We start from the raw sequence: 23368 nt of genomic DNA on the forward strand, positions 1-23368 counted from the left end.
ACTAAATTATGTCAAATTAAAATGTTAGTACTAAATATCCAATTTGAGCCTAGTAGAGGGATGAAAGCCGTAATTTGACCTACATATAAACAAAGCTAGAAAAACATTGTAGTTTGTGAAACAGCTGCAAATTGCAGCTGAGATTATGAACTTGCAATGGAGATAGAGCAGTTGGGAGGAATGGATATTAAATATAAGAAGGAAAGGAAAGAAAAGGAAATGAGCAGTGAGTCACGTTGAGGGAAGAGGATTGATGGGTCAGTACAGTGAGTCTCTCTCTCTCTTTGATGCATGTGTGAGAGAGAGCTCATGTGAATGTGATGCTAAGCTGTAGCTGATGCAGACCCTAACTCAGAAACATGATTATCAAATTGCCTTTCCAACGGGAATCACGGGCTCTGCTCCTCACTTTCATTCACACCCCCTCACCTTCATCACCCTTTGTTTCTAAAATCAAGGGGAGGACCATTCCAGCATGCACAAAGCATAGCATCCAACAAGGGGAAATTTTTGGTTTTTTATACTAATGCTCTTACTGAATAAGAAGAAGATAGGGCTTAAAACCATACAATATTCCATCCAATTCCATGTCTAGCAATAGGGTTTGCAGATTATTTTTCTGTTGCAAATCCTAGGGGTTATTTGCATACATAATATAAAAAAAAAAAAACATTGAACCTTTCTATTTTGGGTTTCCATGATTTCAAGTTCCGATCATCTCAAGTTTATGTTATTCAACTTTGAGGCTTGAGTTTTTCAAATCGATAAATTATGGATTTAGATTCAAGTTTGAATCATTTCAATTTTTGTTGGTCAATCAAAGAAAATTTATTAAAAATAAAACAGACATAACCATGTTTGCAATTACAACAATACATCATAATAACAGTCAATCCTAGACCATAAACATAGTATTTCTATCTGTCTGTCTTAACCAGAGAATCCATCCAACTATTTGCTTTCAGCAAGACAAAGAGTAATTTTGACATCAAGAATCAAAGTAATATAATGATCAATAACTTTGAAAGTTTCTCCATATCTCCAAGGACGTCGAGGGAGTGATTTAGAATACCATGAAATGACAACACTTAAGTCGAAAGATTTAGAGAATAAAGCAATATTTCTACTTAATTCATTTTGATCATTTTAAATAAAAAAGAATGAAAAAAAAAAAGAAGAGAAGTTAGCTAGCTAGGCATGTAGTTGCCTTGAATGAGAAAGTAGATATAACAGTTAGGGGGAAGAGCTTTTTCATTCCTCCCACGTGTTACAGACATGGACCTCTATAGCATATATACTTAGTGGAAAATAGAATAGGGTCGATGTATTATTGTGCATTTCCCATCATTCACAGGGATCTTGCCTTACTTTCCCATTTTGAAACAAATTATTAATTTCCCTTCATTTTTGGGAACTTATTTAATCGGTATTTTGGTTCAAGTTAATTTCGACAAACAATGCGATTAACACAATTCGAACCCAGACTATATTTAGGACAGTAGACATCCTGACCATCAAGCCAACATATAAGGTTGATATACATTGATATTTGGTGTAGTGTTACAGTAGCTTCAGCCATTAGATTCCTACTGTCAAGTAGTTGATATAATTGCTTTGTTTTTATTTTCAATATTATCATGTTGCTAATATATTATTTGTCAAAATGGCACTCTATCTTCGATCCCTTTAAAGGTGAGGTCAGTCAATGAGAATGTAGCTAACTCAATAATACATAACCTTCTATAAAATTTGGTAGCTAGTAAATTAATAAAAATTTCATTTTCTTAGAAACGGTGTCGGATTGTCCAACAGAATCGAGGTAGCTACTGAAGAAGTTCTAAACAACAGTTTCTGTGCAGGTTGTATTCCTTTTTTAGTGGTAATTTGCCAAGTTGCAAGAGGCCCCGTGATGCCTTAATTTTATTTAATATAATTTTTACGTTTATTAACTGCAAATTATTCAGATATATATATATATAAATACATTATTACAGGTAGTTATTTCGTTTTTGAATAATCGAATTTGGGTCGAGTCAATATATAATTTTAAGTCCGTTTTTTATATTCAGATCTGATCTAAAAAATGGGTTTATAATTTAGTTTAAGTCCAGTCTAGATTATATTTTTTATATAAAGTCTTTCATTTTTTAAATAAATCTTCGAGTCTGAGAGACGGACCGAAGCATAATCAAGTTAACGTATATCCCATTCTACAAAGATTATAGGAGTAATTTATGTTATGGTAAGGATGAAATTTTATTAAGAAAAAGAAAAAGAGTGGTGCAGCAAACGTCAAGCATGGATTGTACTTTTTATGCTCTCTATCGTATCGTTTGTGCATATTTTAATTCTCTCATTCTTCCAGTATTGTTTGTTTTATAAATATATAGTTTAAATTTGCATGAAAATACGTGAACCTATTAATGCGGATCTGCCATCATTTGAAAACGAGGATGTTTGTCCTTTTTATCATCTAACTCTATTCTCTCTCTATATATAATTGATCAATTAGATTTTCATCCATCCATCCTAATTCATTGCATTAGGTTTAATTTATTTAAAAATTCTAAAAATAAGTCGATTGAGTCTTAATTCGATTAGATAAAATTAGAAAAAATTTTTAGGGAGGCTGAAATTAAATTGTAATTTTTACGATAGAAAAGATGCAATTTCACTATTTTAATAGACTATATCTTTATAATTTTTAAAGGATTAAATCAAATTTTTATATTTTTAGGAGAGGTCAAAGTGCAATTTTACCTTTATTAATTTAAAATTTTAAAAACTTTAAAGGGGTCATATGAATTTTTTTTCATTTTAGAGGGGGTCGGGACCCTGTCAGCTCCCTAGTTTCGCCACTAATTATTAGTACAAGTAGGGGTTATTAGTACAAGTAGGGGTGAGTAAAATTCGATTTGATTCGAAAAAAATTCAAATTTTGAGTTAGTCGAATCGAGTTATTCGAATTATTCGAGTCAACTCGAATAAGAAATTTCGAATTTTGAGTTAAATTTTTACAATTTGAATAACTAGAACATATTAGTATGAATACCGTTTTGGTCCTTCTCAATTTTGAAAATGAGCAAATTAGACTCTCTCTTAACAAAAATTACAAAAATATAAAAGTAATTCTGAAAATAATTTTTAAATATTTATAGAAATTCTAAAAATTATAATTATTTAAAAAATCTAAAAAATATAATAAAATTTAATAAAATAATAATTTTGGAATCTAAATAAGTGATTAATGGTTCAAGTTTATCATATTAAAATATCTTATTTTTTTTTATTTTGCTTTAAAAAAGTTTTCAAATATATATTGTTTCAATTTTTTGTGTTCTAACATGGAAATAGTTATATTGTACAAGATTTTAATTTAACATTATTAGTTTTTCTAATTTAACTTAAACGATTTCACTCGATTCAATCGAAGGCTCACCCCTAATTCGAGTTATCCGAAAATCCAAATAAATAAAAAAAGACAAAACCACATTGTTTTGATAAATTTATGCATTTTCTAAAGTTAAAAGTCAAAATCATCAAGTTAAAAGGTAAAACTATGTTGTTTTGATAAATGTTTACCCATTAGTCTTACTCAAAATTAATCTAAAAGCTTGTACTTCGTCTACTAGTAAAATAATCAGTCCATGTAAACGAAACATTGAGTATAAAACTCGACTCGAAATTTTTTGACTTGATTCGACTCAATTCAAAAAAATTCAAATTGAGTTCGGTTGCTAAAATAGGATTCGTCAACTCGACTAACTCGGAATTTTTTTACTCAATTCGACTCGACTCGATCGAATACTCGCCCCTAAATACAGGAGAACGTGTGTCTAAGTGTTCTGAAACATATTATCCTCCTATTCAAGGGTTGAAGAGGGAGTATATATAGGTACGTAGTTCTATATATCTTAGCGGATGTAATAAAAATCTATAATAAAATTAACATTAAAAAAATTCTTAAATTAAGTTGTATTCTTTAATTTATTATCAATGCATGAAAATATAAATTGTATAATTTAAACCAAATAAGAAAAGAAAATTTGTATATATATATATATATATAAACACTGACGTTGGTTTCCAAGAAAGTCATGAACTCGATTCATTGCATCAAGCTCATGCCTCATGGCCTTGGCATGGCAATGGGCCCTCGATATGTACATATTCTTTGGGCATTCGGATTAATAATATATTTCTGGGTGGGGGTGTTTTGGCTTCATATAGTATGTCAAATTTCTTACAATATATATCATTAAAGTAGCCTTTTCACATCAATACGTATGCTTAGTTGGGGAAAAAATTTTATGAGTATCGTCAAAAGGAATATTAATTGTCTCATTTTTATACACATAATCTGTGGATCCTACATAATGTAACATCTTACCTATATATACTGTTCCTCTACTTATATATATATATTAATGGTCTTTGATTTTATTATTAGAATAATATTTTAAAGAATATTTGGAAACTATTTCCAAATTATTATATTGGGTTTTTGTCAAACATTAGAAACTATCATGGTCATGGAATCAAAATTTTATTCCACCTATCAAATCCATTTTTTAGTCTCATCTATTAGTTTCATTAATTGGGTTTTTACATAAAAGGTTCATGAATGCTTTTAATTATGTGTATAATGGATAGGGGAAAGGATTGTATGAAGTTGTGATTCCACGTTATCTCTATCCCTTTTAATAGGAGGCGTTATTTTATGTGTATAATGATGACGTGGAATCACAGTTTCATACGATAAGGGTGATTCTTTTAATTTGGAAAGTTTTGGGCACTTTCATATGTGATGTGTAACAATAGAGATTGGGTTATGTCATTTGTAATTTTTTTTTTAAATCAAAATGTTAAATAGTAAGTTTAGTGTCTCATGCTTCAACGGGAAAATAAAATGGAGTACCTAACAATGTATCTTCATGGATTAAGAACTACATGGGATGACGGAGGAATCGTACCATCCAAGCTTTTTTTTTCATGCTTTTTTCTGGAGGTCTGGAGAAAGCTGCAATCAATAGAATTTTCCTAATCCTCCCTTCCGAGTAAGTCACATTAACTAGGGCTCAATTTGACAAATTAAAAAATCAAGTGTTTAAAATTTAAGAAATAAAATATGTTCGGTATATTATTTAAAATTAAATATTAAATATGATTAGAATATTTGATAAATGATAATATAATATTAAAAAAATAAAAAATGGAACATATTCTCTATTAAATGATAGGTAGGTCCCAATCTACGTATCATTTTACACATTTTTTTTTGCAGATAAAAAATTCTATCTACTAGTTTTCATTGTGGGTTAGTTAACGTGTTTAACAAAAACATTGAAAATATTATTTTTCAATTCATTTTTTAATAATTTATCAAATAGGGAATATCTACAATTTAAAGTGATAAAAATAAAAATCATCCCAGATATTTTTTACACGTTATAAGCAATTTACTTTTGGGATTATCGAGAGAGTGATTGAACTATTCATTTCATTTAAGAAAGAAACGTTCGAATGTTTTGTATTTTCACTTTTCTATGATTTATTGTTTAGAATGATGTTATTATTATTTTAGTTTTTTTTTTAAATATTAATTTTATTATATGTTATTATCATATCTATCTTTTTTATATATAATGTCTCATTCTCAACCTTTAAATAGGAGGATAATGCGTTTCAATACATTCGAACTCACGTCCTCCTGCACTGACAACAATATCGATGTCAATCGAGCTAAAACTCAATCGACCTTATTATCTTAGTTAAATTCAGATTTTTGAATTAAAGACGAGTGAACAATCTCATTATATCTATTCTTTTTGACACAATACATAGAACTATCCATAACCCATCTCCAACCTATGAATAGGAGGATAACGCGCTTCGGTGCACTCGAACCCACGTCCTCCCGTATTGACATCAACACCCATACCAATCGAATTCAGAGTCAATCTAGAATTAATAAAATATTTTAATTAGGTGGTGGAATGTTATTCCCATCCTCCTTTATTACTATAGCATGTTTATCTCATGGTAGCACAAGAATATTTAAAATAATAATAGTTTGAAGGGGAATATATAGGTGGAATGTGGAATTGGGAAAGATATTTGACTCGTATATAAGTAGGGCACCTAATGACCTAAATGTTTACATTTAATAGCATATTAGGTAGAACTTCCCATGGACAAGTACGACCCAATATGGTGTGAAAATTTGCCCATAATATTATAAATTTAGGTCTGACAACGACAAATATTATTATTATGAGGTTCATATTATACATAAGCAAACAATTTGACCAATATATATAGGCAAATAATCTTAATTTTCACCAAGGTCAATTCTCAATTGCATGCCCTCATTCAAAACCTTCATTAGTTTATATGTCCCAATATCGAGTTTAGGTGATGTATTTTGATATTGTGTTAATTCAATTTATCTCTACTTAAATTAAATAATATTAATATAAAAATGTATTGATGTTGATTAATATTTTGTTTTTTAAATGGTAAATTTGGTCATTTGAGCAAGTTGGGATGACCCAAATTTGACAATTTTTTTAGAATCGGATTATTGTTCGATACAACCCATCAACACTTTGATCTATAGATGTAAATAAATTTTTAATTTTTGCCGTTCAAGTTATTATTTCAAATGTAATTATTAAAAAATATTTGTACTAGAAACCAATGTTTTTGAAATCAGGTTGGTGGTTAAACTAGTCAAATTATCTATTCGCGGTCCGATCAGTTCAAAGCAAATAAATTATTAAAATTTTAAAAATTAAAAAAATTGATTCACATAGTCCATATTAATTCGCACATTAACCGATTTTGTACCTCTCACTGGACTAATACCCCGAAAAATTCCTGATCCCATCCACCTATCTATTCATACAACCGCTAAAAACTCCTAAAATAAATTTAATTTTGAATTGAATGTTAACTGTGAAAGAAGTAGATACACTCACAATTTTCCATTCCAAGATTTAAAATAAAATGGAAATAGTTTTTTTTTGAATAAACATCAAAATTATATATAAATTCTGATGCAATTTGAAATGTCATACATCAACTTTAATTTTAATTTGATTAATTTCACTTTTTGCTAACATTATTATCTATGTGACACAATTTTCCATTAAATCATGTGTAAAGTGTTAACATGGCATTTTATTAAGTTAAAAAATAAACAAATAAATTAAATTATTTCCACCTAAATTAAAAAAAGATAAATACACTTGCGAAAAGGGTTTCTTATTTCCTCCGGGAAATTTATTTTTGTTTAATCTAACTGGAAATAATTTCAATTTATTTGTTTGTTTTTTAACCTAATAAATTGTGCCACGTAGGTAATGGGGTTAGTGAAATGTGAAAATTGAACCAAAATTAAAATTTGATGTATACAAATGCACCAAATTAATTAAACTTGATGTATAATATTACAAATTGTATCAAAGTTCAAGTATAATTTTGATATTTATCCCTTTTTTTTTATCAAAGTAGAGAAAACGGGTTGTCCAAAGTTGAGATGTAAATAAAAATGCATCAAATATACTCTCATGGTAGATTAGGAGATAGATTGTATTTTATTTTTTATTTAAAAAATAAGTAAATTAGTCCTTACACGATAAATTAAAGAGCAAACTGATCGTTTTTGTTAAAATTTTTATCCATTTCTACTGTTAAAAACAGGCATGGCTGACGGAATAACCAAACAATTACACGTGGTGTGCTATATGCACTTCTTACTGACATACAGGGATAAATTTTTAATAGTAAAAATAGATAAAAATCTTAACACAAAGTCCTCCGTGATATTTTTACCAATAGATAAGTAATTTGTAAATACCATATAGATGGGCCTCTTAAAGCTCAAGTAGTCTATTGACAAGGACCTTTAAAATTGAAAATATGGCTACTTAGATGGCAGAGTTCAAATTTAATTAAGTGGGCTTTAATCCATCATTTTATAGCCCACTTTTTCTTGATTGGGTTGACAACCATATTTATTCTTAGTTTAATTTTTATATTTTAATTTATACGGCTCTTTTTTATACGATGCCTAAAATTACCCACAACCCCTCCCTAACCCATAAATAAGAAGATAATAAGCTTCAACGCACTCGAATCCACGTCCTCCTACATTGACAACAATGCTTATGCCAATGCTCTTAAGAACTTTTTTTTATTTATTTCCCTAAAACAACTCAAGAGAAATTTTACATATGCTGATTGAGTCTTAACTCGATTAGCATTAACATTGTTGTCAGTACAAGAGAACGTGAGTTCGAATATGCTAAAATACATTATCCTCCTAAGCATCGTATCAAATCAAAGTTAATAATTAAAAAATACAATTATATTTAGATTAAAGTTTATTGAAAGAAATTCTTAAAAATAATTATTTTGGCATATATCTATAGATAAGAATGTGGCTTCCAAGAAGAACAAAGTAGGATTTCCTGGCAACATGTGCATGACTTTATTTATGTTTATCCTTGACAAATGCCCAATATTTAGTTGTCTCCTGTGGAATTAATGAATTGCATCTTAGTTTGATCTTCATTTTAATATTTTATAATTTAGGATATGCATCCATTTCTGCCGGCATTGAACTGTCACTAAGTATACTTGGTCATTCCTTTTCTTTGACACATTCATAACCCCATCCATTTCATTTCCCTTAAGCACCACCTCTTAATTTTATTTTATATTTATTAAATTTGATTAAAATTTTAAAAGTTATTCGGGTTAATCGATGCAAATTATATAAAAATAAAATAAATTGATTATATCTTAGAAGGACCAAAACTCTAATTTGACCATTGCATGTTATTTACTCGTACTTTGTACAAATCTTCGCGTTCTGTATCTAACAGGAGCAGCTGAAACTATGATCAACAATCGTTATTACAGTACTGTAATTGCCAATGTTTATCATTATTATTATGTCTGCTGTTTTTGGTTCTAATTTTTCTGCCAAATAATTTAAATATAGAGCATATATATATATATATATATAGCTGTCCAATATGAGGATCCAAGCAGGCAAGCAGACAGTCTAAGCTAGAAGGTTTCATTGTGCCCTCTAAATAGCTAAAGACGAAACAACTTGAACAAATAATTAAAAATGAGTTGAATTCGTCAAAAAAAGTTGGGTATAGTGATAAGACATATAACATTCTCATAAAGAGAACACAAATTGAAGCTTTGGAGACAATATTATTAAGAGAAACAAACTCAAACCTTAAACATTAATCATAAAACAGACATGAAAACGAACTTATATTTTAATATAATTAACATTGAGCTTAAATTTGATGATAAATTTGGACCCACAGAGGGTGCCGATAGGAAGAGTATGTTGGGCCTTAAATGGGATCTGGAACGCTTGGCCTACCTAAATTATAATTGCTTTGCTATCTATTATCGTCCATCACGCACATCACTTTTCTCATTTCCTATTTTTACGCGCCTTTCTAGCATTTCAGTTTCACTCTTCACACTAAAGTGCGGGTATTGGGAAAATGTTTTAATCATTATAGGTTTAATTATGCCCCAGTCCCTCTACTCTTCAATCTTTTAAATTTAATTCATTTGCTTTTAATTCCAAGTATTTAGCCCCTCCATTTGTTTGATATAAAATTTATAGTCTAATATTTAAATCTAATAACAATCAATTATTAGTTTTAATGATTTAATTTTAAATTTTGAATAAAAAAAGTAGAGAGAATAAAATCCTTAAATTAACTCTAGAAACATTCTTCGAGAATTGAATATATCACTCATTGCTCTGATCCAAAAGGAATAATTTCAAGAGAAACCTTCTTATTAGGCCTAAGCCTATTACTTAATGAGAGGAAGAAGTAAAGTGATATAAAAATTCTCTTGATAACTTGTACTTAACCAATGTGGGAAATATCCAATAACACCAACCCTTTACATTACCAACACCGGCAGCTGACAATGAAAACTGCAAATTCTCGGACTTTTCTTTGTAGCTTAAAAACATATAAACAAAAGTCGAGGTTGATCATTGTGGAGCTATTTCTAAATTCTTTCAATGATACTTGGAAAGAAATTTGGAAGCTTAATGCACCTAGCAAATTTAAGAATTTTCTTCTCTAAAGATTGTGTAATAATGCAGTTCCTTCTAAGATTAAAATATTTTTGGGTGGTTTTTCAAGTGACCTTAGATGAAATATAATCAATCATACTAATTCCCGGGGGGGGGGAAGAAAAGTAAGGACTAAATTGTAAAATTCCAAATATTACATGGACTGGGTGGAAAATAGACCGTTGTATTCAATAATTCACGCGTTTAAAGATGAGTGGGGGAGGAGGTGGATTGCGATTTGCGAGAGATGCGGAGCATGAAAAATGACGGGATTGAAATAAAAATTAAAAATTAAAAAAATATAAAATAGGAGTTTTAAAAATTAATGAAGGAAAGATTATAGCAGAGATGGCGTGAAAGAAAGACAGGTAGGGCGCAACTTTAGCGGTTCTCCTCTTCCACACAGAGCACAATTAGTAACATTCAATAATCCCCTGTTTCGGACATAGTTGGTTTCATGTTTTTAACTTCTAATCTTTGACCAGACAAAACATGAAAAAATCAAAACACAGTTAAAATAAATAAATTATTAAAAGATAAAAGATAATAACAAATACAGCTCCCATCAAATTTGGAGAAAACAGAGAAAACCCAAAAAAAGAAAAATTGAATTATCAAATATAGGGGGTGATTCGAAGACAGAGAAAATTAAAATTTCATCAAAAGGGGGAAAAAAAAAACAGGTAGACATAGAGAGAAAGAGAAAAAGAGAGAGTGGCCGTTTCAAGACAGCCACCCTCCAGTTCTCAAAAAAAAAAAAAAAACAACAACAACAGCTTCGGGTTGACCGCTAGCTGATTATTTTCTCATTTAGAAATCTCCTTCTTTCTTTTTTTTTTTCTCTTTTTAGAAAAAAAAACCCAGGGAAAGAAAAGAACTTTCTTTGTTAATACCCAATTGAGCTTGCGTTTACCATTGTGTTGCCAGGTAAATTTGATTTCTTGTTCATATTTTTTTGTACACCCATTTCGTTTGTATTTCTAGATCTTCGATTTTTGTGTCGTTTTCTGGGACCTGGTTGAATTTTTGTTGTTGTTGTTGTTGTTATACCATTAGAGAATTCTTCCTTTTGATCTTGAAAAAGATGCAGCGTAATAAATTTACCACAATGCGTAGTTTAAAGGTTTTAGATAGATGTAAAGGCGCACAAGTTTATGCTCTTCACACCACCGGTGGCGGTGGTGGAGATGTCGGTGATAAACTTTATCATCAACTTCAAGACCATCTTAGTGTTAATCCGGCTCGGCCTATATCGATGCACAATTACCAGTCTTCTAATGTGCCCCTTGCTTATGTAAATGAAACCCTGCTTCCTTATGGTCTACCCGTCTCCGATCTCCTTGAACCCCAAATTGAATCATGCTTGAAATTCGTTGATTTCATTGGAACACTAGCTGATTTGTACCGTAGGATTGAGAATTGTCCTCAGTTTGAAAAAACTGGAATGTATTTGGAGCAATGTGCAATTTTTAAGGGCTTGTCTGATCCGAAGCTGTTCCGGCGGACCCTTCGAGCCGCCAGGCAGCATACCGTCGATGTTCATTCCAAGGTTGTGTTAGCAGCTTGGTTGAGGTATGAGAGGAGGGAAGATGAGCTTAGAGGCACAAATTCAATGAATTGTTGCGGAAGAAACATTGAGTGCCCTAAGGCTACTTTGGTACCTGGTTACAACCCGGAATTTATTTATGATCCTTGTGTTTGTTCTAAGAATCCTCAAGGTGAAAGTGTGGATGATTATTCGATTGAGGACGTGGAATGTTCTACTTCGGATGAATATAGGGATATGTCATTTTGTATCGGAGATAACGAGATTAGGTGTATACGGTATTGTATTGCTTCATTATCAACACCTTTTAGGACAATGCTGTATGGTGGTTTCAGGGAATCTAGAAAAGAGAAGATAAACTTTACCCAGAATGGTATTTCAATAGAGTGTATGAAAGCTGCTGAATTGTATAGTAGGATCAGAAGAGTAGATTCTTTTGATCCACGAATCATTTTGGAGCTTCTTACTTTCTCGAATAGGTTTTGTTGTGACGATTTGAAGTTGGCCTGTGATTCTTATTTAGCATCTTTGGTAAATGATGTGGAGAATGCACTATTGTTAATCGAGTATGGATTGGAGGAAAACGCGTATCTTCTTGTGGCAGCTTGCTTGCAGGTTTTTTTAAGGGAACTCCCAAACTCGATGCATAGTCCTAATGTGATGAAATATTTTTGTAGTCCAGAAGCAAAGGAACGATTGGCTCTAGTGGGGCATGCTTCCTTTTTGTTATATTTCTTCTTGAGCCAAATTGCAATGGAGGAAGACATGAAAGCTAACACTACCGTGATGCTTCTCGAGAGGTTGGCAGATTGTGCAACGGAAAGTTGGCAAAAACAACTTGCGTATCACCAGTTAGGTGTTGCGATGTATGAGAGAAAAGAGTACAAAGATGCTCAAAGTTGGTTCGAGGAAGCTTACGAGTCTGGTCATATATATTCGAAAGTGGGTATAGCAAGGACCAAATGCAAGCGTGGACACAAGTATTCAGCTTACAAGATGATTAACTCACTCATTTCGGAATATAAACCGGTCGGGTGGATGCATCAAGAACGTTCTTTGTATTGTGATGGGAAGGAGAAGATGTCGGATCTAGAAATGGCTACGCAATTGGATCCGACACTTTGTTTTCCGTACAAGTATCGAGCTGTTTTGTTGTTGGAGACCAATAAGATTGGAGCAGCCATATCAGAAATCGGTAAAATAATCAGTTTCAAAGTATCTCCTGACTGCCTCGAGTTACGAGCTTGGATTTCGATTGCCATGGAGGATTATGAAAGAGCTCTCAGAGATGTTCGTGCACTTTTGACTTTAGAACCAAATTACATGATGTTTCATGGAAAAATGCATGGTGACCACTTGGTCGAGCTCCTACGTCCTTTTGTTCAGCAATGGAGTCAGGCTGATTGTTGGATGCAATTGTATGACCGGTGGTCTTCTGTTGACGATCTCGGTTCCCTAGCTGTTGTACACCATATGTTGGCTAATGACCCCGGAAAGAGCCTTCTATGGTTCAGACAGTCTCTCCTCCTTTTAAGGTAATATGGCAAACTCTTTCATCGGTCGAATAACATGTCTTTCTAAGTGTTTGCTGGTACTGAATGCTGTAGGTTAAATTGCCAAAAGGCTGCAATGCGTAGTCTACGGTTGGCTAGAAACCATTCTACCTCGGATCATGAAAGGCTCGTCTATGAAGGATGGATATTGTACGACACCGGCCACTGCGAAGAAGCACTAGCTAAAGCTGAGGAATCAATCTCCATCCGGAGATCATTTGAAGCTTTCTTCCTCAAAGCATATGCTTTAGCAGATACAAGTCTCGATCAAGAGTCCTCGGCATATGTTATCCAACTTCTTCTGGATGCTCTTAGATGCCCTTCGGATGGACTTCGGAAAGGACAAGTGAGTATTTTTGGACCAATTTTAACACTTGTTAAATAATTACGATTAATTGGTTCCGTGTTCTGAGTGATTCCGGTTTACTGCAGGCACTGAATAATTTAGGTAGTGTGTATGTAGATTGTGAGAAATTAGATCTTGCTGCTGATTGTTACATGAATGCACTGAACATTAAGCATACACGAGCACATCAGGGTCTAGCACGTGTTTTTCATCTCAAAAATCAACGTAAAGCTGCGTATGATGAGATGACAAAGCTGATAGAGAAGGCACGTAATAACGCTTCTGCTTATGAGAAGCGTTCAGAATATTCTGATCGGGACATGGCAAAGAGTGATCTCGCTATGGCTACTCAATTAGATCCCTTGAGGACATATCCATACAGATACAGAGCAGCAGGTAAATTCCTTCACCTCGGTTGCATATAATTTAAGTTCGGAGTACAATAATTGCTCGTTATTTGTTCTTTACTGTTATTTCTGTTATTATAAAGTCGGTCCTGAACATGAAGTTTCTGCCTTTGCAGTTCTAATGGACGATCACAAAGAAAACGAAGCTATTGCGGAGCTCACAAGAGCACTAGCTTTCAAGCCAGACCTGCAACTACTACATCTTCGAGCTGCTTTCCATGACTCGATGGGTGATTATGCATCTACTGTTAGAGACTGTGAAGCAGCCCTATGTCTTGAACCCAACCACGCCGATACTCTCGAGCTATATAATAAAGTTCGCGAGCTGGTCAAAGAGCAATAGTGAGAAAAATCAGATCCCAATAAATCATTTCCTCTCTTCATCGTCCGCCACGGGCAACCTGATTTTTGCCACCCTTTTTCCTTAAAAGTGGCACCATTATTTTTGGATATGTCCCCGGAAAATTCAGAAGCACCGCCATGGCGAAATGGGACCTTAGTGTTTGGTGTGATAGAAAAAAAAAGGAGAAAAGGGAAAAAAAATTAATGGACATGGTTACCTTGTAAATATTTATTTTCTGTATTAAGGATTGGACCAATATATATGTAAATCATCCAGGCATGTGACTGATGCTTGTTACAGCCAAGAAAGAAGCATGTAAATGAAACTGCAGAAGTCAATCCAGTCTGGAGACTTTGCACTCTTTTAGACCTTTAAAATTGTTCTTATTGTTTTTGGAGCTTTACATTTTGGTCCCTGGAATTTTTCCCCTTAAAATTCACCATGGTTTAACGTTGTGCCACATGGTTTTTAGATGATTCCAGGCTTTATGAAAAAATTCACCATAAAAAGGAAATGGACTTTTTCAATCCAACCTGTGATCATTATAAAGTGAAAATATCGGTTTTTAATACACTACACGAGATCCCCATAGTTTCAGTTGCTTCATCATTATTTCATACAACTACTCTATTTTATTTTATCATCTTTTCTTTCTCCACCTACTCTAATGAATCCTCCACTTGTAGAAGGATATTTCTCTCTATATGGGAGAAGGATTGAATGAAGCAAAATGGAAAGGAAACGCCCTAGGAAGTTGAATTTAAATGCGCCACTCTTATCGACGAGACGACCGGCCGGTTGCCATGTTATTGATCGTGAAGTTTCATGGAAAGATTCGAGTAACGGGATTCCGTTCTGCTGGGAACATGCTCCTGGAAAACCAAAGGATTCGGAGAGAAGTAACAACGTTGATGAAGCCGAAACGCCTCGTCCTAAACCTCCGCCAGGTAGATGGCGTCCACCGAAAGAAGCAACAACTAGGGATTATCACGATGAAGGGTGCGATGCTGACGTGGACGATTACAACAACGACAAGTATGATGTATTCTCCGATGCTGTGGAAGTTTTGTCACTAACAGAAGCTATAGACATTGTTGAAAAAACAGAAGCCATAGAACATAGTGATTTAGATGGTTTCAACTTAGCGATGAGTTTAGAACACAGTGATTGTCCATCACCGAGTTTCATAATCGATCGGTTTCTCCCCGACGCTATAGCATTAGCCGCTTCATCGGCTCTCAACATATCGAAAACGAAGCTTCCTTACATTTACTCGGATCAGTCTCAAGCTGTAATGAAACGAACATCATTGTCTTCTCCAAAGGGTTGTGGGCTTGAAATGCTGTTGCCATGGCGGATGAAACATAAGCTGTGTAGTGTAAGGAATCCCATTAAAGAAAGGTCAATTGCAACCAATGTTATGCCACCAAAAACTAGTACAAAGCAGAAGAAATTGGTTCCATCAATTGTAGCAGCTTCTGCAGAATGGAGATGTAAATAATAGAAGGCTTGTATGTATAGACATATAGTGCATATGAGAGAAAAAACGAATATTAATGTACAATGATTTAGATGCTACTTTTGGGGTTCTAATTTATATTTAATCATTATATGTACTTTTTTTTTTCTGAATAAATTTCTCAAATTTTAAGCTTATTTTAGGGTATGTATCCATTTTAAGAATCTTGTAGAAATGCATGGTCTATGACATTATGAGATACTAGAAGCTCTATCCATGGAAGATGAATTCAAGGAAAAGAAAAGGGTGAACTACAAAAATGTCACCCAATTATGCCTTTTGTTATATTTTGGTTACCTAACTATTAATTTTTCCAATTTTGTCACTAAATTTTTCGAAATTAAATATTTTAGTTACTCTTTTGTAAACCTATCCATGGGCCAGGTCACTGAAAAGTGAAAGAGTTTAGACAAAAATATGGGTCGGAAAAATGGGCTTGGACAAAAAAATAAGGCTCGTTTAGAAAACAGGTCGAGTCTCGGGTAAGGCTTTTTTAGCCCAATCCCGGCCAAGATTTGCAAAAAAAAAAAAGATGTTTTCCTACAGTTTTGTTGTTGTTTTCTCGCTGTTTTACTGACATTTCACTATTATGTTGCTATTATTTTTTATTAATTTTTGGATATTGTATAGCTCTTAGTTTATTGTTAATTTTACTATTATTTTAAAAGCATTTGCTTGTTAAGTTGTACCTAATTTAGTGTTATTTAAATATAAAGATTTTTTAAATTTATTTTCAATTTATTGGAAACATGTATGTTAATGTTTTTAGTGTATTATTTATATATATTTTTAAAAATGTATATAAAAAATTTAATGCAGGTCAGGCTAGACCTAGATTTTAGCATTTTTATTCAGGTTGGGTCTAGGTAAAATTTTAGGCCCATTTTTCGGCTTTGGCCTATCAAATGAGCCTGAAAATTTGTTAAGGCCTGGCCCATGGACAAATCTACTCTCCTGTTAGTTGTCGTTACATAAGTCAAGGAAAGTTGAAGCTTTTTTATTGAAATTATCAAAAATTGCAACATTATTAGCTTTAGAAGAAGATATATTCAAAAAATAAAAAAATTCGATTTGTTAATTATCAAGTCAAGCCCGAGTAGTTAAGCAAACCAAATTTGAGCATCTTACTATTTGATTCGAGTAATTCACTTTTTTTAACATTTATTTTAAATGTTTTACATCAAATTACATATTTACCTTTGTAGAAATTATTAAACCTTACCGAATTCAAGCATGTGTAGAAATCAACTAATCGGCTTAATCGAATAAGTTTGAGCAATTTGATTATATATCGAGTCGAGTTAAAGTTTAGAAAATGGTGATTCAATTTTGATTAAGTCTTAGTTTAATTGGCCTCGGCATTATTACCAGTGTAGGAGTACGAAAATTTAAATGCGGTGAAGTATATTATCCCCTTAACGGGAACTAACAGATGGTGACCAAATTGTTACCAATAATGTCCATGACCTAATTGTAGGAATTAGAACATCAGCGACCGAAAAGTAAAGTTAAACAAAGATATGGGACTGTTTTTTGTAGTTTGCCCAAAGATTAATCAACCAAATTTGAAAGCTTTTTCGAATTTTCCCTCTCAACTACTCTCTAAATCTCTCTTCTTCTTCAGCTGTTTGGCTCTTTTACTGTTCCTCATTAGATCCGATTTCTAATTTCAAAGGACTTTCCTTTTTTCTTTTCCTTTTTGTGAAACGCTTGCAAAACTCTGCTTTTATCCACTCTTCTTCATTAATTTGTCTTTTTTTGTGTGCTTAATCTTGAAGAAGGGATAAAACCCTAGAAAAAAAATGGGGGAATCCACGAGAATGATCGATGTGGAGAAGCTGATATCTTACAGTGACGACCTGGTGGAGGTATTGAAGGACAAAAGGGACATTAACAGCTTGACGCAGTGTTTTCAGCACTTTAACGATCTCCGCTCGCATTGCGACGCTGATTCCAACGAGGTTCATCGATTGCTTCGAGGTGTCTTTCCTTTTCTACTTACTCTTTTTTCCCCCAGAAATTAAAAGGAGAACTAAGAAAGTAAAGCGAGATCTTTTATTCTTTTTTGAAAAAAAAATGCAGAATATGAGGAAAAGATAGAAGCTTGCAAGAAGAAAACAGAACAGGCAAAATTGGAGGTTGCTGATGGTGCTGAAATGGAGTATCTGCAGAAGGAATACCAAGAAGAGCTTGAAAAAGAACGTGGACTTAAAGAGGAGCTTAGATAAGTATATGACTTTTGATATATATATTTAATGTTTTGGTGTTATGGTGTTTGATTGATTTGTTAAATCTTCTTCTATAAGAACACAGCTGTTAGCAATGAGATAATTGAACTAGAGCGCCAGAGGGTTTCTATTGAAGAACGCAAGAAAAACCTAAGGAAATACGAGCAAGACAAACTCAAAGAACAGTAAGTATAGGAACTGATGTTTTTGTTAGCTTGAATGTGCTTTCTTGGACAAATAAGAGAAAGATCTTGACTTTGATTTCCATGTCTTTAACATTGGTTATCTGAAATAACATCTGTAGTATCTTGGGATTTGTCGGAACTGGTTTTCGAGGAACTTGAGATCTTTTGCTATGTTCAACAACATTTTCTTATTCAAGAATGTGTTGCAATAGCTACCATACTTTCCCAAGTTGTCTTTTGCTTGGTTGATGTCTTGAAAATGGGGGAAACTTGTTATGTGTCTCTAGGACAGCAAAGAAACTTTGATTTCCATGTATATGCTCATTGCTCACACCATTGCTTTCTGTTCTGTATGTGGTTAACAGAGGTTGTCTTTTGCTATAATCAACAATATTTACTCATTCAAAAATGTGGTTTAATGGCTACTATACTTTCCCAACTTGTCTTTTGATGTGTTGATGTTCAGTGTTTGAGATTTGATCTTGCAGGAGGAAGCTTTCAATGTATGCTTCTATAACTAATATTATTCCAGACTTGGAAGACCAATCCAGAATCTCAGGCCGTATCCTTCTGATAAAATATTATTCCCCCCTCATCTTGTTTTTTGTTTCACATTGAAAGTTGTTTTTATGTTGCTTTAGAAGGATTCTCCTTGATTCAAATTTGTCACAGATATAGTAGATAGAGATAAAAAGGTGATAAAGAAGTTTGAATTCGATACATCAAAGATGACTGCTTTTGATGCCTGTGATAGCCTATGGAAGATGATAAATTCCCGATAGCCATTGCTTTATACTTTCTCTTGGTTGACATATGTAGCAAAATGTGTAATGTATGTGTTTCTAATGCTGCTATCCAAAACATTTTCTTTCCTAAATTTAGTTTGATCTTGTCGGGTACTAGATGATTTTGATTCTTAGATCCTTTCTTGTTTGACCAGTGTATGTATGAGGTTCGACACTGCCATTGCAGCCATTCTCTTGTTGAAGAAATGCACTAGTTTAAAAGGTTGTTTGTTGTTGATAATGAATCAAAGTTTTGTTGGCAACCCTGAACCTGCAGATGAAGCTTATTTACAAAATATGTTTACCGGTGCCATTTTCACTTCAGCCTTTGCTCTACACAGATGGCTTATGCAGAGTGGTCAGTAGCAGCAGGTTGAAAGAGCCGCCGAGCATCAATATAGTGATGTGCAAGTCGCCATTCCTGAAACTCACACTGGGCAACATCCTTGAGGGCACCAGTCACTTTTGCAAGGCCAACATAATCGGAGATGGACACTTTGGAAGTTGCCTAGTGGAAAGACTGATACAGTTAAGAAACTAAGCCAGGTAAAAACACAAGGCCATCGACAATTCATAGCTGAAATGGAAAACTTGAACAGCAAAAGTATTGTTCCATTGCTTGGATACTGTTCTTTGGGTTGTTTCTCTTTGGTTGGGAAACAGCAAAGGAGCTCTTGATGTCTTCGATTGGTCCAAATGCTTCAAAATTGCCATTGGTGCTGCTCAGGGACTAGAATTTCTCCACCATGCTTTCATTCCTCGTATCATCCAGAGAGATATCAAAGCCAGTAACATTTGACTTAGACCTGTCAACCCGTATTCGAATCCAATTGGATGGTAAAAAGATCAATGATATGAACCCATCCAATCAAGCTCAAACTAATTAACCTGAACAAAGAATGACAAACTTAAAATAAACTGAAATAACTCAAATGTGTTGTTTTTGTTATGGTTGTCGATCTGACATTTTTTTAGATGAGTGTACTTCAGAGGTTCCTTTAATCAAATTAGTCCCTCTACTATTAAATCGATCAATTTAGCTACTGTACTACTAAAAAGAACTAAAAAAAGTCAAATTGGGATAAAGTTAACATTTATTGTATAAAAAATGTCTATATTGTTTAATAAGAGTCAATATTTTTAAAGTTTTAATGGTTTTGTAAATGAAATAAATTGAATTGCAATTGAAAAAAATTCAAGACATTCTTTATACAATAAATGTTAGCTTTGTTACAATTTAGATTTATTTAATTTTTTTATAATAATATAAAGATTAAATTAATCCATGAACTAATTTAATCCAGTTCCTATAATACAAGAACCTTTCAAGTACTTTTAACGTTTTTTTCTTTTTATGTAGACAGATTACTGATATTTTGGGTCAAATCAGAATCCAGCCCACAAATTTTTTTAGCTTAAAAGCTTCATTATTGAAGCCTTTATCCACTGTTCACTATCTCTCCTTTTCACTTGATTCTGGAAAACACACTCAAACTCGTTAGCTCCTCCAAGTTTCTACTTGAACTTGTACAGTCACTCTTGAACTTCATCAATATCATAAAACCCCTTGTATGGGAAAAGGTAAGTAAAAAGGTTCTCAAAAAGCTGTTACCTTTTCCCAATGGCTTCAATCAAATTCGATGCCTTCGAAAGCTGGTTCAGGAAACCTCAAAACCCAATCCAACCCATCAACCTTCTCTCACTCACTCAATCATTCCTCCCCACAACATCCTCAAACTCTCCGAATTTCGCTTCTATAAGCTCTTCTGGTTTCTTCAGCAGAAAACCCAAGAAACCCGGCCTGGATTCGGACAAGCCCGGGCCTTACAAGCAGATGGTGGACCAGTTCTTTTGGGAATGTGAGAACCTCCCAGATTACAGACACACGCCTGAAGTCGAAAATTTTTTGAACGAAGACCCCTTTTTCGAGAACAAAGAGAACCCAACCGAGGATGAACTTAAAGAGAATGAAAAGTGGTGGCAAGACTTTAGAGGAAGTCCTGTGGTTCAGTTTTTGGCAAGAGCTGAGGAAATTGCTGACGAAATCAATAGGATAGAGCTTAAAGAAAATGAAGAACCGTTTAGAAAGGAAGATAAGAAGCTGTGGCAAGCGGTTCCGCATGTGATTGGTTTGGACGGCCGGCCTATGCCTCGAAAAGCTATCAAAACCAGGGAAGAGAGTGATGATAAGTTCTGGGATTTCACTAAGCAGTTCTTTTTTGGTCTCTGGGGTTTTCGCCAGAGGCCTTATCCACCAGGTCGACCCATTGATGTTGCTCAAGCTATTGGGTATAAGCGGCTCGAGAAACGTTACTATGACTGTAAGTTGGTTCTTTTAATGGATACTTGGAGCATGACCCTTGTTCATGCATTAGTTTCGATATTGTGTTTTAATGGTGTATGAATCATTTTGGTTTGCAACTCCAAGTGTTCGCTTAATACCAGAATTAAACTCAAAGCTAATCCTTCTGAATTAATTTTATTATAAAGATGATTATGTCATAGTCATTTATTGATACAGTTATCATGAGGAGTGGAGGCTGGTACTACAAAGATCGTTTGGGCCGTACCCGAGGTCCTTGTGAGTTAATAACCCTGAAAACAGCTTGGGGTGGTGGGATTATTGATAAACACACTTTTATTTGGGGAGAGGACATGGATGAATGGGCACCAATTCATATGGTTTATGGCCTGGAACCTGCAATAGCCACTTGGGAAGGTTTGTTTCTTGTCCTTTTGATTTTTTTTTTCAATTTACATCCGTTTATGGTAAGTGGAAAAAGGACTTCAAAGGTATATGTTGAGAAAATCCCATTTCTTGGTTTCAGCATCGTCCGATACGTATCACCTAATTGGCATTCGCTTGGTGCTCTTTCTATGTAATAGAAAAATGCAGTATTGTTTATCCAACTTGAATACAACTTTTGATGGACTAGATTTCTTGTGTATAATATCGACCACATAATTAGGTGATTTTCATGGGGATCTAGAAAACGATGAAATGCGCATGAAATGCATGTGGCTTAGATGCATAATGTTTGCTATGGTGACCATTTTCTAACACGGTCGTATTCAAGAAGAAGTAAACTTATTATATTGATTTACTCTTATTATATATTGATGGTCAGTTAGGCTTGGTGCGGCAGCAACAGCTTTCCTTCATAAACTTCAGAAGGGTATACCTTCCTGGGTTCCCCTTAAAGGGCATGAGGAGAAAACTTATAAACAGCTTCAAGAAGAAGCAATAGAGAGCAAAAGATGTGACTTGGCTGTCCTCAAAGCTAATGATGGCATATGGCCCGGGGTTAGAATTCCTAGCCATGCTCTATTTCTTTGGGCTAGCGGCTCTGAAATGACAACTCTTTTGGAATCTGATCATATGCCAAACAAATACATTTCAAAAGATCTTCGGTATGGTTTCTCTCTTCTAAGTTCTAACCATCTTTATCTGGTTTCAAGTTCGAAGATCCTCGTACTTCATATTGCTAAAATTGTTAAATATTTTTGTTGCTTCCGTGAATCAGGCGCAAATTGGCCAAAGTTATCCCCGGATTAAGGCCGTGGGAGGTTTTAAGTGTTGAGCAAGCCATGGATGATATCACATATAGCGGAGAGTGGTATCGTGAACCTCTTGGTACCTACACAACCGGTCCCCCTTACATTAGACATTGGAACAAGGATGTCAAGGTAGGGTTCTATGAAATGTTAGTTGAAATAACATATAACAATGGTTTTCGAAATCTTTGCCTAGTAGACTAACAATTGTAGTAGCTTCTAACTGTTCCAATGATCTTTAATATGGTGCCTTGTTTTTCAAGAATGAGTCAAATTAGTCCACAAGGTCTTGTTTATAATCTTTGTGTTGTCACACTTTCAGAGAATATTCCGAATCTTTTATAACCTTAGCCGCCAAGTGTATAACAAATTGGAGAGGACAATTCCCGGTTTCAACGCAATAATGGAGAAAGTGCAGGCTGATGCTAATGCAAGGGAGACGAGACGGAGGGAGAAAAGGGAAGCACAAAAGAAAGTCAAGGATGCAGCCATATATAATCCAAGATAAGGTCCACTTGGCTTGATCCAGCTTCCATATGGATAAGCAATACACCATCGGCTGTATGTACATATTTGAAACACGATGGTTTTTTTTTCTTGTAGAAAGGGTACACATGTTTTGTCGATGCATCGTTGTCGAGATACCGATGAATCGAAGTCGTGTTTTAGTATGTTTGCTTATTTGTAGCGCTTTGTTTCTTGTTGAAGAATGTTGAACCATATTTCTTCCAGATAGGAGTACAGAATTAATTTATTGCTGCCAAACTATCAC

General features: G+C 33.8%; 4 protein-coding genes across 4 annotated transcripts; all 4 read left to right on the forward strand.

Annotated features, from left to right (window-relative positions):
- The first annotated feature begins 10675 nt into the window (after positions 1 to 10675).
- Positions 10676 to 14727, forward strand: LOC107938955 (ethylene-overproduction protein 1). Its single transcript, XM_016872227.2, has 4 exons — positions 10676 to 13210; positions 13283 to 13574; positions 13661 to 13970; positions 14098 to 14727. Exons 1-4 carry the CDS (start codon positions 11214 to 11216, stop codon positions 14322 to 14324), a joined length of 2826 nt encoding a protein of 941 aa, XP_016727716.1. The 5' UTR covers positions 10676 to 11213; the 3' UTR covers positions 14325 to 14727.
- Positions 14728 to 14843: 116 nt separating this feature from the next.
- LOC107938956 (uncharacterized) lies at positions 14844 to 15979 on the forward strand. Its single transcript, XM_016872228.2, has one exon. It carries the CDS (start codon positions 15055 to 15057, stop codon positions 15823 to 15825), a length of 771 nt encoding a protein of 256 aa, XP_016727717.1. The 5' UTR covers positions 14844 to 15054; the 3' UTR covers positions 15826 to 15979.
- A 1426-nt stretch (positions 15980 to 17405) lies between these two features.
- Positions 17406 to 19304, forward strand: LOC107938934 (kinetochore protein SPC24 homolog). Its single transcript, XM_016872200.2, has 5 exons — positions 17406 to 17823; positions 17926 to 18067; positions 18155 to 18256; positions 18745 to 18818; positions 18929 to 19304. Exons 1-5 carry the CDS (start codon positions 17646 to 17648, stop codon positions 19036 to 19038), a joined length of 606 nt encoding a protein of 201 aa, XP_016727689.1. The 5' UTR covers positions 17406 to 17645; the 3' UTR covers positions 19039 to 19304.
- Positions 19305 to 20383: 1079 nt separating this feature from the next.
- LOC107938965 (protein TIC 56, chloroplastic) lies at positions 20384 to 23361 on the forward strand. The gene is made up of 5 exons (XM_016872244.2): positions 20384 to 21362; positions 21563 to 21760; positions 22170 to 22452; positions 22566 to 22728; positions 22919 to 23361. Exons 1-5 carry the CDS (start codon positions 20663 to 20665, stop codon positions 23102 to 23104), a joined length of 1530 nt encoding a protein of 509 aa, XP_016727733.2. The 5' UTR covers positions 20384 to 20662; the 3' UTR covers positions 23105 to 23361.
- The last annotated feature ends 7 nt before the right edge of the window (positions 23362 to 23368 follow it).

Source organism: Gossypium hirsutum, chromosome D01 (genome assembly GCF_007990345.1).
Source record: "Gossypium hirsutum isolate 1008001.06 chromosome D01, Gossypium_hirsutum_v2.1, whole genome shotgun sequence".
Taxonomy (NCBI): Eukaryota; Viridiplantae; Streptophyta; class Magnoliopsida; order Malvales; family Malvaceae; genus Gossypium; species Gossypium hirsutum.

Excerpts from the sequence above, each read along its gene's own strand:
- LOC107938955 (XM_016872227.2), top strand. The coding sequence starts at position 11,214 with ATGCAGCGTAATAAATTTACCACAATGCGTAGTTTAAAGGTTTTAGAT. Across the intron at positions 13,211-13,282 it reads CAGTCTCTCCTCCTTTTAAG|GTTAAATTGCCAAAAGGCTG; the intron begins GTAATATGGCAA and ends TGAATGCTGTAG. Across the intron at positions 13,575-13,660 it reads ATGGACTTCGGAAAGGACAA|GCACTGAATAATTTAGGTAG; the intron begins GTGAGTATTTTT and ends GGTTTACTGCAG.
- LOC107938956 (XM_016872228.2), top strand. The coding sequence starts at position 15,055 with ATGGAAAGGAAACGCCCTAGGAAGTTGAATTTAAATGCGCCACTCTTA.
- LOC107938934 (XM_016872200.2), top strand. The coding sequence starts at position 17,646 with ATGGGGGAATCCACGAGAATGATCGATGTGGAGAAGCTGATATCTTAC. Across the intron at positions 18,068-18,154 it reads GGACTTAAAGAGGAGCTTAG|AGCTGTTAGCAATGAGATAA; the intron begins ATAAGTATATGA and ends CTATAAGAACAC. Across the intron at positions 18,257-18,744 it reads CAAGACAAACTCAAAGAACA|GAGGAAGCTTTCAATGTATG; the intron begins GTAAGTATAGGA and ends TTGATCTTGCAG.
- LOC107938965 (XM_016872244.2), top strand. The coding sequence starts at position 20,663 with ATGGCTTCAATCAAATTCGATGCCTTCGAAAGCTGGTTCAGGAAACCT. Across the intron at positions 21,761-22,169 it reads TGCAATAGCCACTTGGGAAG|TTAGGCTTGGTGCGGCAGCA; the intron begins GTTTGTTTCTTG and ends ATTGATGGTCAG. Across the intron at positions 22,729-22,918 it reads ATTGGAACAAGGATGTCAAG|AGAATATTCCGAATCTTTTA; the intron begins GTAGGGTTCTAT and ends TCACACTTTCAG.